General features: G+C 42.7%; 1 protein-coding gene and 1 non-coding gene across 5 annotated transcripts; one reads left to right on the top strand and one right to left on the bottom strand.

Annotated features, from left to right (window-relative positions):
• Positions 1 to 249: 249 nt before the first annotated feature.
• Positions 250 to 14,480, bottom strand: EEF1AKMT1 (EEF1A lysine methyltransferase 1). 4 transcript variants are annotated; one of them, XM_074144410.1, is made up of 5 exons: positions 14,425 to 14,480; positions 6,472 to 6,625; positions 5,504 to 5,586; positions 4,596 to 4,876; positions 250 to 3,112 (listed from the first exon to the last, which is right to left on the bottom strand). In XM_074144410.1, the coding sequence occupies exons 1-5, from the start codon at positions 14,478 to 14,480 to the stop codon at positions 2,985 to 2,987; spliced, it is 702 nt and encodes a 233-aa protein (XP_074000511.1). In that variant the 3' UTR covers positions 250 to 2,984. The 4 variants fall into 4 exon arrangements, with proteins under 4 accessions (XP_074000511.1, XP_074000528.1, XP_074000539.1 ...); XM_074144427.1 differs by lacking the exon at positions 14,425 to 14,480 and adding an exon at positions 9,670 to 9,764; XM_074144438.1 differs by lacking the exon at positions 14,425 to 14,480 and adding an exon at positions 9,725 to 9,756.
• TRNAP-AGG (transfer RNA proline (anticodon AGG)) lies at positions 11,179 to 11,250 on the top strand. The gene has a single exon. It is a non-coding gene; the product is annotated as a tRNA-Pro (tRNA).
• Positions 14,481 to 14,752: the final 272 nt, after the last annotated feature.

The following is a 14,752-nucleotide window of genomic DNA, read 5'->3' as shown; positions in this document are numbered from 1 at the left end:
CTCTGCTTGGGCAGCTGCCTGTGCTCACCAGGCTTTTCAGAGGGAAGCCGGTGAACAACGGGCTGCTCTGTTGAGTGCATCTACACAGATTTTTCGTATACCCTCATTTTCATAATGGTTCATCTTCACAGTGCCTCTTTTCAAAGCCATCTGACCTACATGTGAGAAGAAGCAGTTATTTTCTTGGTGAATTGAATTTCTTGGTACAACTGAATGTTGTACTTTTTTTTTTTAAGAAAGGAGTCTGATGAGCTTAGCAAAGGTGTATTTTAATTCTGAGATAGAGAGCTCAACAACACACGTTTACCAAAACTAAGCAGACAACTGAAGGAATTAATAGCAAAGCAGCAACATAGGTGAAGCTTGCATTTGAATAGCACGTTCTAACTTAGCTGGGTGGCAGGGGAAGAATATCATCACCTCTGGCAATCATACCTGTCCCCGTTGAAGTCTCTACGTAGTTAAAAATAAAGTCAGAAGTTACTTCTTTGTCTCCATCTGCTTGGTGTGCAAGACATTGAGGTAATAAACATAAAACAGTTTACAATTGTGAAGTATAGATTTGTGCCAACACCTATGCATTTAACATTCTGGTTTGCTTTATTTTGAAACGGGCCATATAAAAGTAATGGTGTAGCCACCTGGAGAACAGCTAAACCCAGCTGTTTGTCACCTGTGGGCAGTCATTTTCGGAGGGGATTCTGGCTTTATTGGGCTCAGCAGCAAGGATGGCTTCTGGTTAGAAAGGCAAAACTGTATCAGCCGTGGGCTCAGAGAGAGTGTCAGAAGAGCCCAGTCTCCCTCTTCCTCTAGTTTTAACAATACCTATTACCAGTGTCTGATAGAAACCAAGGCATGTGAAAGAGCAAGAAAACTGGTAGTGTGAAACTCAGGAACGCTGTATGGTGGGAGAGGAAGGAGGAAGCAGAGCAACAGTGGCTTGGATGGGTATTTATGAACCAGTGTTGTGTCCAGCTCAGGAAGCACAGTTCTCCAAGCACTGAGAGAGGATTATATTCCATCTGTGTTATTCCTGCTCAGTTTTTTACTCCACCAGATGGGAAAATCTGCATCCAAACAGCAGAAATGCACAGAAACATGAGTATTATCTACCGTATTAAAAGTCTTGTCTCACAACCTTAATCAGGTTTAGCCCCACCACAAGATAAATTTCTTAATACTTCATGTTAGGTGCTTCATTTTGTAGATGGAGCATTTCTATTAGCCTTTTATACAATCCCAATATAGAAGCATGGCACATAAAAACAAATATTTATGTTTTGTATAGTATATTTATAGCTGATAAAACTGATGAGTGCCTTGGAATTTATGAACCAGCTTTCACACAAATATACATTAGTAATGCAGTCAAAGGTTAGTTAAAAGTGGCTTTAAAAATTCCCAGCTACCAAAAATGTCTACTATCCCAAAGGAAAGTTTTTCTAATGTATCAACTACTTTGATTGAAATTGATTGAATTATAGCCCAAACCTTTAATATAAGATGTGACCTGTGTCTATTAGAAGCAGTGGGAGCTTATCCATACATTATGTTATACTTCAGTGGCCTTGTAATATTCAATGATTTTTAAGATGCTTCTGTTCTACTGCTCTGCTGTTGTCTGTGGAACAGGAGGCAAAGATAAAACTGGACAGTTGGAAAAAAAGGACTGTTCTTCTAACTACAAACTTGACATACCTGTATATCATCTTTAGCTTGATAGTGAAACCTCTTAAAAATCAGGCAGTATATTTAATCAGATCCCTTATGATTCAAGATTTAAAGGACTAACATGTATGGGTCATGTTACTACAGAAGTATCTCATAACCAACAGTAAGAGTAACTCAAAGTGAGAGCCCATGAACAGTCTGAAGCATAATGCAAGGACTGGCTGGTGTGTTGCGTTCTTACTCAGTAATTAACTTTGTATTTCAGGTGATTTGGCCTCTCTAATGTATAGGATTGTTAATGAAAGTAAAGGTCTCTCTAATGGGGAAATCATTATTGTGCTTTTTTTAAGGAGTCATCAGGTTTATACCACCTCTGGAGATTAGCTTAACTAATAAATACAAAAGCCCAGTTGTGTGTTTTTTTAAAAGCTCATGATTTTCTGTCGCACTAACACATAAGCATCACAAAATAAATGCACCGTACTTCTGCAAAGAGACATTTAACAACTTACGTTACTTTTTCTCTAGTACGGCATACATACATACACAAGTTTATATGGTGGTAAGCGATGACAAAATAGATCTTATCTTTTACAAAAACAAAGTCTGGGTTTGTGACAAGGCTTTAGAGAAAAAGTGAACTAATAACCACCAAGTTTTTAAAAAGCCAGTCTGGCAACAAGAGTGGATAGCAAGTCTTATCTTACTTGGCAACTGGTAGGTAGTTCTGATTATTATTAAAAGCAACTGCAGAGGCCTCCCCTGTTTTCTCTTCTAGTTATCCTTTATGAAAACATCAGCCTGCTGGATAATGAATCTGAAAACATGACACTTTCAGAACAATACTAAGGGAGCATCTCTCAAGACTGAAAGGAGACCATCATTCGTGCTCTTTCGACCATCCACTAGCTACCAAGTCATCAGTTCTGATGCAATGACAATTCTGATGTCTGTGAGGCAAGCACCTATGTGTTGTTATAAGCCAACCAGGTAAAATCAGTTCAGAGAGGTCACAGAAGAGTCCTTGAATGGTAAAAAATAACATTTAGAATGAAACTCTTAACAGAGAAGTTCCCATTATCCAGCACCTGCATTGTTTGGTCCCCATTTACCTAATAGGTGAGATAGATACAAAACACAGTAACTGCAAATGCTTACACATTTAAAAGACAGAGGCTATCACGCCATGTTGATTAAAGTTAGCCCAGAAATCAGTACTTGGAGCTGAATATTTCAGCATTGAGAAATGTGGAGTCACTGATAGAAAACAGAAAGGAGCTGGACTGAAAAAGTTGTAGATCTTCTTATGAGAATCAGTCCAGTCCAGAAGCATAGTTCACATAACATCGAAATTCATTGGCTAAATTTCGTGAGTGTTTTGGAATAAACTTGCATATCTTCACACCAAGATGCTTTGCTGCCTGTTCCTCCATGATCGCACCTGCAGCAAAAATAATTAGGATTCAGTGAGAAAAAGAGTAGTAGAATGTTTGGGCTTTTTTAATAGCTTCTCCAAAATGTATATAAAGAGTGCCTGCCTTTTTTAAGGAAGCAATGCCTAAAGCAGCTACACTGTCAGCCCTCTTTAACAACTGAATCGATTGGGAAATGTAAAATAAATCTGAAAGAATGGAAGACATCCCAAGAAAATGAAGTTTCATAAAAATAGGTAGAGGGTAAGATCAGTGCCCCTTTTATAGAAAACAGAAACTTGAACTCACTCTTCTTGTTAGATGCCAAAGAAATTACATGGTAGGGAGCCATGAGAAATGCAAACAGATTACATATACTCTACCACTTAAATAAACCGCACTGCGATATTTACAGCTACACAATGAGAAATCACTTCCTTGAGCAGTATTTCTCAAACTTTGTAAACTGAAGGAACACCTATCCATTTTAGGGAAAAAAATTCTGAGAACCATCCTTGTGCATGGCTGCCATGTCCAATTAAACAAAGAAATAGGCTTTCTTTGGTCATATATTATTTTGCCTGTTTGCTTGACTTCCCTCGAATTGTATGTATAGAGGGGTTTTGCCCTTTGTTTTTTTGCGAAAGTTTGCTGGATGTCTTCAGATGTCTTGTGATAAGATTACAGTCTTAGAAGCACCATGACTAAGGCAGATACTCATCACTTCTTAAACCAGCAAGTGCATCTTCATAGAGAAGGACTTTCAAGTACAATTGGTAAATTTTCTGGTTTCACTGCACTTATCAATGGTTTTTAATTCCTCCTGCTGCATTTCAGTGCCTAAGTCCTCCTTACTTGAATCACAGTAGCAGAATTCCCTCATACATTCATTCACATCACAACTTCTATGTTTGCCAGTAAGGACAGGTAATATGAAAAAAAAAGTTGACTTTTTTGTTGTTTTTGTTTTTAAGACTTAGCTAAAATCACCCCTCTTCACCAAGTAAAGGCCATTCCAACCTATTTATCATTATTTCTACTTAGCTCACCTTAGATGCTAAGTAGTATGTGGCACCTGAAATCCTGCAGCTACTGACATGTTGAGAAAATCACAAATTCGTGCAGTAATTCACTAAGACGTTAACAGTAAGTTGCACCTGTGTTTGTCATACCCAGAATTCAATCATTGCAATTACAGAGAAAAGAAATTTCTTTCTCTTACAATAAAGAAATATTTCTGGGACTTTGCAGGATGATTTTACAATTCTTCAAAAATTTAGTAAAATTTGTAATGCCATATGAAAAAAATACTGACTGTAACTACTAAAAAATGTCTTCAGTTTAAAATAAAGGTTTAACTAAAGTATTCCAATAAAAAGCTTAGGATACGTATTCCTCCTTGAATTAATGATAAATTAGTATTACTAAGTATTTTTCTCACGTGAGTAAATTTGTCTCTTGAGTGAGAGAAAAAGATGCTTAATGGTGACCTAATATTTTTATTAGTTATACCTGTGCAAAGCAGAATCTTTCCTTTTGTTAAGTATTTGATGGTCTCTGCAGTTTTTTGAAGACATTCCTCAGACAGATAGGGTGGATCGGCTACTACGATGTCAAAACTGTGTGGCAGGAGATTTTCAGGTAAGTTCAAAGGCTGGTTGTAATCATAGAAAATAAATTCTTCTCCATATACAGAAAACCTTCTGTCATACTCCAGTATACACACGGAAAAATCTTTACCATCCTGTTCTTTCAGTTTCTGGTACACACTTGGTGCACTAACACATGCTATCCTGAAAAAGAGACAATAACTTAGAATATTAATTTAAAATAAACAAAACCCTATAGCAGTCCTCAGGGCTGCTTTGGGAGAATATTGTAAACATTAGTCCAAAAAATGTAAGCTATTCTTCCTCCATTTTAACCAATAATTAGTTTGATAGCAGAGTTTTAAGTATTAAAGCCATTACCTGTTCAACTTCCATGCTGCGCAAAGACCTTAAGCTTAACTACAGAGAAAATCTTGTTTCAGAACAGCAAGGAAATATACTTGAAAACTTAAAATTAAAACCAACTCCTTACAACAATATGAAGAAAACCAAGGCTTCCCATCTGTTCTGCAGAAACATTGTATGAAAAAAGAATTACAAGTCATTAATATGCTCTGGAGTGCTTTGTATTTCTCAAAAAAAAGAAAAGATTCATAGTAAACTTCTACAAGGCAGAGCCTCCAACATTCAATGAAATGCTAAATGGTCAGTATGAATTATTAACAGTAAAGCATTTCTGCAATATCTCAGTTGAACGAAGATGAAGTACCTTGAGTAATGAATTAAACTGCATGCTCAGTCTACACAGTAGAAATGAAAAATATTACAGAAAATACATGTTAAATCTTCAACATAATTATTAAAACCTACCTGCCACCTTTTCCAGCTGCCACAACGGCTTCGTTAGCCAGGCATGATGCAGTTTCATCACTGTACCAAAACTGGCTCAGTTGCTGAGAAAGATAACACACAGTTACAAACATTATCAAATCTCCTGACTGTGCTATGTACAGTTAGGTGCGCTGAGTCATATTTGAAGAAAACCAAAATCCACAGCAACTTCTCAGTTCACAAACAGTAAAGCTAGAAAGGTGACTGTTTCCCCAATGGCCTTTTTACTTCTGTAATCCAGTGACGAGCAGCCGGCAGCTTACGCTGTGTGTTTCCAAAGCATTTACTGCAGTATCAGGGAAACCAAGTGACGCAAAATCACTGACAAGGTTAGTTCAAACCCAAAGTGCAGATGCACAATATTTATGTGCTCTTAAGGTGAGTTACTTTGGCAGAAAAGGAAAAAGGAACTTGAAAAGTGAACAGTATATGAGGAAATAAATTATCAAAGTACTAAACCAAAAGAGATCAGAAAGAGTAAAAAAAACCCAAACAACCCAGAGACGAATAAAAAATTGGTCAGTCGGAAGAAAAAAAGCAAGGCAGCCATCCACAAACCCAAAGAAATAAAACCCACAAAGAAAGATGATGTGAAATAAAAGATTACTTGATCTTGTTACACTGTTTGTTTCAAACTCAAGGAAGAATCTTCACTTCCTGGACATACCAGGCTGGAGTTAAAATTTCCAGGAGGGACAGATGCTTCTCTTCAAGTAATTTCACTTTGTACCCTCCAGGCACATGCAGATCAGACAACTATACCCAGATTTAATATTAAAGCAAATATCCCTACAGTGTTATTGTCCATGAATCGTTTGATTTTGCCGCTCTAAGAACATCTTGAGTGTTCCCCCTTTTTAATTTAATTTCATTATCCATCCACAAAAGAAAGCCGGTAAAGGCTACTCCTCTAACTGTGCTTCATTCACTGAAGTTTAGTTTCTTACCCAGTCTTCTTCTATTGAGCCAATGGAATATTGATTAAACCCTTGGGAGGTCTTCATGCCCTCTCTCTGGTGCTGTTCCAAGTAGAACTCCTGGAGGGCAGCCAATGTATGGGATGAAAGCTGGGGAATGTCATCATCATCATCATCCATTTTTCTAGATGTCAACCAGAGAAAAAAAAAAAATTAATTAACCCTTTTTCAATGGTGAATGTTTTTAATAAAGACATACTCTTCTGAGGTTAAACAACCTCCCTCACCACTGCAGACTTAGTCTAGCAGCTAACTAGGAAAACCTCCTAACAAGAGAAAACATATTCCCCTCTACTTACGAGCTCTAAAACCAGTAAGAGGCAGATTGGAAATAACATGGCTCCAGAGAGAATTCAGGAACAGCAGCAACACTGTTCCCTTTCTATACAACGTAGATTTGGCTTGTATTCTTACAGGGAAGTTGTCATTACAGTTCTTGATTTTCTGAATCCATACACCTTTTTTGTATCAGCTTGCAGGAAAAAAACCTTTTGTGGATTTGGAAAATCCCATAGAAATTATTCCCTTCCCTCTCAGAAATAATGATAGCTACTGGTCATTCCTTCCCATGTTCAAAAGTTACTCAATTCTGACTCAAAATTAAGTAAACTTGTGTTCTAGGATCAGCATCACCTGGCTTTTACTTCCACACCAGAAAAAGGCCAGAAACCTTCTACAAACAAAAAAAAAGTAGGCAAGAAACTCAAGATGTTTTTCTAAGATAACACTACTTCACCAAAAATTTGTGTATTTTGTGTGTAAAAACATGGAACGTAACTCGTATCAAAAAGACAGGGGATATACTAACAGAAAAGTACAGACATTTTCGGAAAACTCTTGAATGGGGTTATGCTGCACAGTATCGCTTCACCCTGCTCACCCCAGGCAGCTGCGCAGCATCTGCCCGCAGGGAAAGCTGAAGCCTTGGTGTTCTTCCCAGAAGAGACAGTGCCACCTCGTGGAACGAAGGTGACGAAAACGAAGCCAGCATGTGAAAAGTAGTGGAGAAAACGAAAAAGATTCTTCCCTCAAGAAACCCATTTTCTCTGTGTCTGATTTAAGAACTAGTCCACATGCAATGACTTTAACAGAATGTGGAACAAGGCGAACCCTGCCTTTGTGCATAAGTCACTGAGAGAACCATGTGCTGCGTGCAACCTCAAAAGTTAAGTGTAATTTGAAGTACAGCTGCCCGTGCTTTTTCTTCTCCCTATTCTCTGCATTACAAGAAGAACTCCAGAATTCGTTGTCTCCTCCCCTTCCACCCTTCCCTCCCTGCTGCTCGCCCTTGCAGAGCTTTCAAGACATTTCCTAAAACTCAGCTTCTCTCTACTTGCTGGAAAAATGTTACCATTAACCTGCCACTGTGCGATAACTCACCAGTATGCACTAGAATAATTACTCTGCCATTCCACTGACATGCTATGCACCAACATGTGATAAGAGTAAAACTTTTGGCTTTTCCACAGTACCATTTAATGACTTGCTGGCTTCTCAGGCCACGTTGGCCAAATAGGGAATCCTTCAGAGCCCAAAGACCCATCTATGCCATCAGTCTCACACAAGAGAATTCTGGAGTCAAGCTACCTAGTAAAAACAAAATGGCTGGTTTTGTCCCTATTTTTTTGTTGAATAAAACATAAATGCTTTAAAATTATATTATTAAATTATGTACTATTTAAATTATTTACTAGAAAAATGACTGCAAGTTCACAAAGAAAATACGGTTTCTAACAATGCTCTAACAATACACAATGCCGCAATCCATTTTAGGCCCTATACAACAACTTTTTTTGTTAGGACAGATGTTAGAAGTTAAAAATCACTCATCTCACAACTTTCTTTTTTATTAAGTGCATCATACATGTAGTGATCTGGTTTGCTGTTATCCCCTAGGCAAGGACACATCTATGCTTTTAGACTAGGAAACTGAAACAGATGCAAACTTGCAGTTCTTAAGTAAAAAGCTGAATTTTTGATTTTATGTTCAGTAAACCCATATAAGCATTTGCAAGGACTAAACCCATGCCCATGAACTGAAACCCTCAGATAAAATTGCTGATGAAGCACTACCCATTGTTTCAGTAGATAAGAAGGCATACAGCCATAGCCATCTTAGACATCTTTTTTCTATAAATATTTTTAGTTGATTTTTTAATAGCCTTCTTTTTAGTTTGTAAATTAAGGCCTTAGGAACCAAGCAGTAATTAACTGTGAGGTTGCAAGGAGGGGTAACTCAGAACATATGGCAGAAATATTATGTACATCTATTAAGAACACCTTCAAAATTCAAGATACTTTTCTGAACATACATATATTGACTACATATTCTGACTTAGGCCATCAGCATGAAGAGATTTTCATGCTGAGTAACTACATCAGAAAACTATTGAAGTAAGTGAGTTTATGTGAACAGGACTTGTAAATTCCCTTGGCTCCAAGAGAGTAGACAGTTCTACCGTTTGAGAGCCCCTCCATACCCCTCCCAGAAAGCTCACTGCTCTCAAGTCCAGAAACAAGCCTGGAAGTTCTGGGGGAGGATGGGAGGAAGCAGAGAAACCCACAGGGCCTCTGGCACTCAGGGAACCTTTAGACTCTATTAACTCCCAAGCCCCTGAGCCCTTTGGCTCTAGATGGCCCATCCATGCTTGCCCCAGGCCCTGGGTCCCTCCAGGAGCAGCCTGCACAGCCTCATGCAGACTCTCTACCAGAGTCATACGGGGCAACGGGGTTGCATTTTAGGAACGCCCTGGGATTCATACAGTGTTGATACAGCCATGTTACCTGCATTAAACCCTCGTATAAATAGGAATACATGGTTGAAAACTGGCAACGTGGCAGGTCTTCTTTACTATTAATTCTTAGCTTAAGCGTTACGTTCGCACTTAATTGAAAAGCAAAACAATAAAGAAAACAGATGTCCCAGAACAGCTCAAGAACACTGCATACAAACTTTGGAAAAATAAGACTCATGGTGAAGTCAAAGTTCATCTAAAGGAAAGCAGGAAAAAAAGGGGATCAGCTCAACCAGACACAGTAGAATATGAATAGGCAGAGTTGTGTTCATAGGGTAAAATGGCAAATTTGAATGCTACTCGCTTCTAAAGGGACAGATCTATCAATAAAATGGGAAAAGTGAGGTGACAACAACTACAACATATGGCTTACAGCTCACACAATGCACAGGAGACTCCAAGGCCTTGTCTACACAGGAATACTGCACCTATTTTACGTTAGTTTCCAGCTGTCGTGTATGAAAAGCCCTAAAACAGAGAAAAAAAAGAAGTTACAAGGAACACTATGGAAAAAATAACTCACTCCAAAATTCCTACAGTCTTTCTGTACTCCAATGCCTTTGGTCCATCCATAATTGTGAAGTTCTGATCAGCCAGAAACCAGTACTCTTAGCGACACAGTGTGGCTTCTATGGCCAAATGTAACCGTGCCCCTATCCAGAGATGCCTGGGAACCTGCAGTCACCAGCTCAGCTGAGGCAAGTGCCCCAGGCACCCCTGCACCATTGCTCACCCCATAAAGACAGAAAACGTGACTTGCTCCAGAGGTCAGATCCTTCTAGATCCACAGCGCTACTTGAGAGGAAGGAGGTGGGAACCGCATTTACAAAGTCACCTCAAAAAAAATACGCTCATCATAAAGTACACAATTGCTTCTTCAGAGCTGTTATGAACAGACTGCACAGAAGGTGACTGGCTACCATTTCTTTGCCAAAGAGATAGCGTCAACCTAACTGATGTCTGTAAGTTGGGCTTCCCCAGCTGCCCATGGAACTTGGAAATGCCGTTTGGTAATTATACAAACAGCAGGACACGTTGCTGCTCTGCCAGTTTCCAATGCTCATTCTTTTATGGTACCCTAAAAAAGTCATCTCATTGTAATAAAATGTCCCTTAACTGAAAGGGGAAAGGAAAGACTACTGAAAGGCCGAGGAACAGGAATACAACTGGAAAGGTGCTGAGGGCATCCGTCCCAACCACAGTAAAAGCCCAGACAGAGAAAGGAACTCTCCTACTGGAAATAAATTTTCAGATCTTTACATCCTAAAAAGAGTTGGTTGTCAATGATTTGACAAGATACTGGGAGTAATGCCAAATGCACTTCCACAGTAATGACTGGCAGGACAAAGAAAAAAATCCTCCTGCTAGGGAGCTCAGTCTAGCCAGAAGAAAGGGAGAAATGCTAGGCCGTACCTACATCTGTTTTGTAGAGTCTTCTAATACAAACTGAAACTGCTCAAACATCCGAGAGGTCACTCTCAAGCACAGGCAGCCAGCTTGTTCCACAGCAGTCAACTGGGGAAAACTCAAAAACTCAAGTTTTTGGGGCCCAGATGCCATTAAATGGAACAGCCTCTGAAGAGGACGGCCGAGCTGGGGGACATCAGAAAAGCAGAACTGACAAATGTGCACACAGAACTGCAGCAGTTTTCTGATGTACTCGTGGTTTTGTGGAGCAGGGAAAGAGGGACGAGGCAGTATTTGTGGACCCAAAGCAGTTCACCTGCCACAGATCAAAGAACAGCTCCATTTCAGGATTAAGTCAGGAGAACTTTTTGTTAATGTCCAAATGGCTCAAGAGGAAAGCTGTACAAATTCACATCAAGGGGTGATACTGATAATTTTTCTATCTTGAAGGCAACCAATACCCATTTTGCTTACTGGCTCGTTGGTCTAGGGGTATGATTCTCGCTTAGGGTGCGAGAGGTCCCGGGTTCAAATCCCGGACGAGCCCTTGTTTTGTGGGATGAGTCTACAAGCTGTTCAGAAGGGACAGGCGAGGAAGGAGGGGAGTAGGTGTTGCCCTCTATGTTAAGGAATGGATAGTGAGGAGATGTTCCTAAAGTTCCCTGGGGGCAGATGAAGAGAGAGTTGAGAGCTTGTGGTTGAGGATTAAGGGGCAGGCCAAAATGAGGGACACTGTTGTGGGTGTTTATTACAGGCCACCTGATCAGGATGGAGAATTTGATGAGGCCTTTTACAGTCAGCTCAAAGTAGCCTCGCAATCACGGGCCTTAGTTCTCATGGGGGACTTCAACCACCCTGATATCTGCTGAGAAGGCTACACAGCCAAGCATGTACAGTCCAAGGGGTTTCTCCAGTGTATTGATGATAAGTTTTTGACTTAGGTGGTGGAGGAGCCAACAAGGAGAGGTGTACTACTGGACCTAGTTCTGACAAAGAAGGACTGGTGGAGGACATTAAGGTTGGGGGCAGCCTTGGCTGCAGTGATCATGAAAAGATAGAGTTCAGGATCGTGGGTAATATGCACAAAACAACAAGCAGGATTGAAACCTTGGATTTCAGGAGGGCTAACTTTGACCTCTTCAAGAAACTGCTTGGAGAAATCCCATGGGTTAGGGCTCTGGAAGGGGGCTCAAGAGAGATGGTTGTTATTCAAATACTGGTTTCTCCAAGCTCAGGATCAGTGCATCCCTAAGAGCAAGAAATCAGGCAAGGGAAGCAGGAGACCTGCGTGGCTGAGCAGGGAGCTTCTGAAAAAGCTCAAGTGGAAGAAGGAAGTTTACACTGCATGGAAGAAGGGACGGACCACTTGCAAAGATTATAAGAATGCCTTTAGAGTATGCAGGGATGAACCGAGGGAAGCCAAGGCCGCCTCGGAATTAAACCTGGCAAGGAATGTCAAAGTCAACAAGACGGGCTTTTTCAAGTATATTGGAGGCAAAAGGAAACCTAGAGAAAACGTGGGCTCGCTGTTGAATGAGACGGGTGCCGTGGTGACAGAGGATGCAGAGAAGGTGGAGCTGCTGAATTTGCTTCAGTCTTTACTGCTCAGGCCAGCCCTCAGGAGTCCCAAACTTTGGAGGAAACAGAGAGTCTGGATAAAGGAAGACTTCACCTTGGTTGAGGAAGATCAAGTTAGGGAACAGTTAAGCAAACTGTATATCTGCAACACCATGTGTCCTGATGGAATGCACCCACGAATGCTGAGGGAGCTGGCACAAGTCATTGCTGGGCCGCCCTCCATCATCTCTGAAAGGTCCTGGAGAACAGGCGAGGTGCCCGAGGACTGGAGGAAAGCCATTGTCACTCCAGTCTTCAAAAAGGGCAAGAAGGGAAACTACAGGCCAGTCAGCCTCATCTCCATCTCAGGAAAGATGATGGAACGGCTCGTTCTGGGCGTCATCTCAAAGCATCTGGAGGAAAAAAAAGCTATCAGAAGTAGTCAACACGGATTCACCAAGGGGAAGTCATGTCTGACCAACGCGAGAGCCTTCTACCATGGCATGACTGGATGGATAGATGAGGGGAGGGCGATGGGTGTTGTCTACCTTGACTTCAGCAAGGCTTTTGACACTGTCTCCAATGGCATCCTCATAGATAAGCTTAGAAAGTGTGGGTTAGATGAATGGACAGTGAGGTGGACTGAAAACTGGCTGAAAGGCAGAGCTCAGAGAGTTGTGATCAGTGGCACAGAATCTAGGTGGAGGTCCGTAACAAGTGGTGTTCCCCAGGGGTCAGTACTGGGTCCAGTCCTGTTCAACATATTCATCAGTGACCTGGATGAAGGGGTGGAATGTACCCTCAGCAAGTTTGCTGATGATGACACAAAACTGGGAGGGGTGGCTGACGCACCAGAAGGCTGTGCCACCAGACAGCGAGACCTGGACAGGCTGGAGAGTTGGGCAGAGAGGAACCTGCTGAAATTCAACAAGGGCAAGTGCAGGGTGCTGCACCTGGGAAGGCATAACCCCATGCACCAGTACAGGTTGGGGGCTGACCTGCTGGAGAGCAGCTCTGAGGAGAAAGACCTGGGAGTCCTGGTGGACAACGGGATGACCAGGAGCCAGTAATGTGCCCTTGTGGCCAAGAAGGCAAATGGCATCCTGGGGTGCACCAAGAAGAGTGTGGCCAGCAGGTCGATGGAGGGCTACAAAGATGATTAGGTGACTAGAACATCTCTCTAGAACCAGCACATGCAGAACAAAAGTAAACTGTAGTTCTGGTCCCTTCATCTCAACAAAAAGCAGAGAAAATAACGAAGCTGGAAAAGGTTCAAGAAGGGTAGTGAGACAGCCAAAAAATCAGAATAGCTTTTCCAGGGCAATGAGTGTGAGAAGTAACTGAGAAGGGCTATGACGGAGCCTGTAATCACGAGTGGCATGAACAGCACGGGCAGAGATCAGCTGCTCTGCTTTCCAAGGCAAGAACTAGAAGACACGTGTGGGCTGAGAGAAGCACGGTTAAAAACAAAAATAAAAAGGTGCTTGTTCTTGACACAGTGTCCAGCTGCGCTACTGAATCCCTGTTGGTGACAAAATTTCATAGGGCTTCAGAGTAAAACAGAAAAGTTTATGTAAGAAAAACTCCCGAGAGGATCACTAAATATGTAGAAACTGCATTGGATTCAAAAAGTAAGGTCTGGAGGCTGCGTGGTTACTTGAAGAAGGTAAGTACGATATCCTCTAGCCCAATTCTCAACCTTTTTATGAAGCAGAGAGGGAGAGCAGGCTGGACTCTGAACCGCCGTTACCCTCCCACACGTTAATAACGACACTGACAGTTTCTGAGTAAGAAAGCCCCTTTTTTTCCCCACCCCTCTTAATCACTTTAAGGGCTCACCGCTGTTGGTACGTAACCCCGGCGCCTCTCCTGGTTGGCCTCAAAAGCCGCCTCCCTCAGACCCGAGCCCGCCGCCACCTCCCCCCTGCGCCTCCCAGGGGTACCGAAGGCCACCTCGCTGGGAGGAGCCAACCCCCGGCCCGCAAACGCCTCTCGCATGCACCAGGCGCGGCCCCTCCGCTGCAGGAGGCCCGGCCCCGGGGCAGAGCAGGCCCCAGCCCCGCCGGCCGCCCTCAAGGGGCGGAAAAGCGGGTGGACAGGCACGCGGAACCCGCACCCCCTCCTCAGCACTCCCCACACGAGCACGCCTCTTCTCTCCACTCACCGGCCGCCAGATCCCTCCGCGCACGCGGACGTCCCCCCCCCCGCCCCCGCGCTCATTGGCTGGAACGGCCCCGAGGGCGGGGCGGTGACCCAGCGGCTGCTCTTCCATTGGCTCGAGCGGCCGCTAAGAGCGGTGGGCGGGGCGGGCCGAGGCGGCGCTGCGAGCGCGCAGCGATGGCGGCCCGAGGTGCGCCGCCGCTTGCCCCTACCGCCCCCTCCCGGCCACTCACCCGCTCCCGAGAGTGTCCGCCGGCGCCTCGTCTGAGCCGGGGCCAGAGATGCAGCCGGCGGCCGTGGTGCGGCTCCGCCGGCAGCCGGAGAGCAGCCTT

The sequence above is a fragment of the Numenius arquata genome, chromosome 1 (genome assembly GCF_964106895.1).
Source record: "Numenius arquata chromosome 1, bNumArq3.hap1.1, whole genome shotgun sequence".
NCBI lineage: Eukaryota > Metazoa > Chordata > Aves > Charadriiformes > Scolopacidae > Numenius > Numenius arquata.
Note: the sequence above shows the minus strand (reverse complement) of the source record. Positions and strands in the feature narration are given on the sequence as shown.

Bases quoted from the DNA above. Each gene is read 5' to 3' on its own strand.
- EEF1AKMT1 (XM_074144410.1), bottom strand. From the start codon at position 14,480: ATGAGCGCGGGGGCGGGGGGGGGGACGTCCGCGTGCGCGGAGGGATCT. The intron at 5,587-6,471 runs GTAAGAAACTAA...TATCTTTCTCAG, and splicing joins GCTCAATAGAAGAAGACTGG to CAACTGAGCCAGTTTTGGTA. The intron at 4,877-5,503 runs GTAGGTTTTAAT...TCTCTTTTTCAG, and splicing joins GCAGCTGGAAAAGGTGGCAG to GATAGCATGTGTTAGTGCAC.